This window comes from Mastomys coucha, unplaced genomic scaffold, assembly GCF_008632895.1.
Source record: "Mastomys coucha isolate ucsf_1 unplaced genomic scaffold, UCSF_Mcou_1 pScaffold11, whole genome shotgun sequence".
NCBI classification, from domain to species: domain Eukaryota; kingdom Metazoa; phylum Chordata; class Mammalia; order Rodentia; family Muridae; genus Mastomys; species Mastomys coucha.
Genome location: NW_022196893.1, coordinates 12,852,651 through 12,854,533, shown reverse-complemented (window position 1 = coordinate 12,854,533; position 1,883 = coordinate 12,852,651). Strand labels below are relative to the sequence as shown.

Genomic DNA, 1,883 nt, shown 5'->3' with positions numbered 1-1,883 from the left:
AAAAAAAAAAAAAAAAAAGAAAGAAAGAAAAAGAAAAACACCCGCACACACAAAATAAAAGTACATAAATCTTAAAAGATGTTTTTAAAATAACCTCATGGTACAGTAGCAAAAGCATCACCAGGATGCTTCTGGGGAATCGAGGGTCATCCTACCTCTAGCCACCCATCCTCAGCCTTCCTCCACGCATCCAACCCGTCAAAGTCCCTTCACAGTTCTGGAGAGCCACAGAAGCCAAGTATGGCTTTGCCCTTTGCCTCAGCCTCAGGCTGCAGGGGGCCCCTCACCTGCAAGCGTTTCTAAAGCCCTCCAGGGTGCTCAGGAGGAACTTCCCCTTTCGAAGAGTGGCCTTCTCTGTGTTTCTTCTGCAAGTGTGGCCCTGGGGTGAGAGAAGAGCTTATGAGTCACACAGCCCCTCTGTGTGCCAGCCTAGGCCTGGATGCTCCAGGCCTCTTCTGCCTTCACTTCCATCTGCTGTTCCCATATGCGTAACTTTCCAAGTCTGAGTAGCTCATTTAAAAACAGCAGAGAAGATACGTTTAACCCCATACCCTTATCCCTAAGAACCTCAGGAAAGGGCTTTTGGTCTATCATATACAGAAGGCTGTCATAGGCAGGTGGGTGACAGCCTAAGCAACCGTGACATCCATGACACGAGACAATCCTCACCCCAGCAGGTATGAGAAATGTAATCCTGACAAGCCTAACACCCACACTGAGAGCATCTTTCCTGACACCTTAAGACTATGGACCACTAAAGCCAATGATTACAACGCAGTACACATTAGTCAGCCTCCTTCTAAGACCCTAAAGCACCCGTCTGAAATGGTGCTGTGAGAATGTTTACCACACCTGCAGTGTAGGGCTAGGGACACAGCTTGCTGTGGAATATCTCCCTTTTACTCACTGAGCACAAAAGAACTAACAAACAAATAAACAGAAGCATAAGAAAAATGTGATTAACCAAGCTAAGATAAGTTACTTTTGAGACACGTAGCTGAGGCCAGCTTCAAACTCTTCAACCTGCTACCTCAGCGGCCTGGATGTGAGGATCATAGGTATAAACCTTGCTTGCCAAGGTACTTTGGAATTTTCGTCTTTAAAGAAAATTGTTTAACCCTTGTTGTTTGGGACGAGGGACTGGGTGCATATGTTACATATCAAAGCAGACCTGGCCTCCAGGTTCTCCCAGCATCCCTCAGTCCAACCTGGCATACCCTGCCCGAAACCCAGAACTTCCCAGCCCAGGAGATGGGCTGCCCTTCCCCCAGAGGCTCCAATTTAGATCTCAGAAAGACTGGTCCAGCTAGCCATGCCTCTCCCACTCTCTGAGAAGAGGAGGGAGAAGAACAGAGAAAACAGAAGCTGACAGCTGACAGAAATGGAGAAGCTGCATCCACCAGAGACTACAACAACAAGAACCGCTAATGCTGCCGCTGTTCAGTCAAATTTGTTTGGACTTATTGCTGCTAATGTGAATTTTTCTTGTGTGTCTTATCTTTATGCTATGTTGTTTGTAAGTTAGGTTAGTCACTAAGTGTCCAACATCATTTCAGTAGACTAAGGCTTATCTGCAGAGAGTATGGAAGGATACAGATATTTCTCACATGAGACAATTGAAGACAGAAATTTCAGATATTAAAAAAAAAAGTCATTTGGATACTTGGAACATTGATGAATTGGCCAGAGATTTAAAAAACAATCTAAACACAATGAATCCCTTAGACTGGGTTCAGTATATGATCTTACTTGCTATCATTACTTGACATTCCAGATCCCTAGCCACAATAAAGAGAGACCTTCTAGAACTTCGTTTAAAAAATAATAAAAAAAGGGGGAAATGCTACGCACACTCGTCTACTCCAGTCACATCCAAAATATCG

At 44.6% G+C, this 1,883-nt stretch overlaps 1 protein-coding gene across 1 annotated transcript in view; it reads right to left on the bottom strand.

Annotated features, from left to right (window-relative positions):
• The window catches only part of Mei1 (meiotic double-stranded break formation protein 1), a 64,857-nt gene that overhangs the window by 36,682 nt on the left and 26,292 nt on the right, over window positions 1-1,883 (bottom strand). The window contains exon 14 of the mRNA XM_031359486.1: window positions 288-379. Within this exon, the coding sequence (XP_031215346.1) occupies window positions 288-379 (92 nt within the window). The remainder of the gene's footprint in view (window positions 1-287; window positions 380-1,883) is intronic.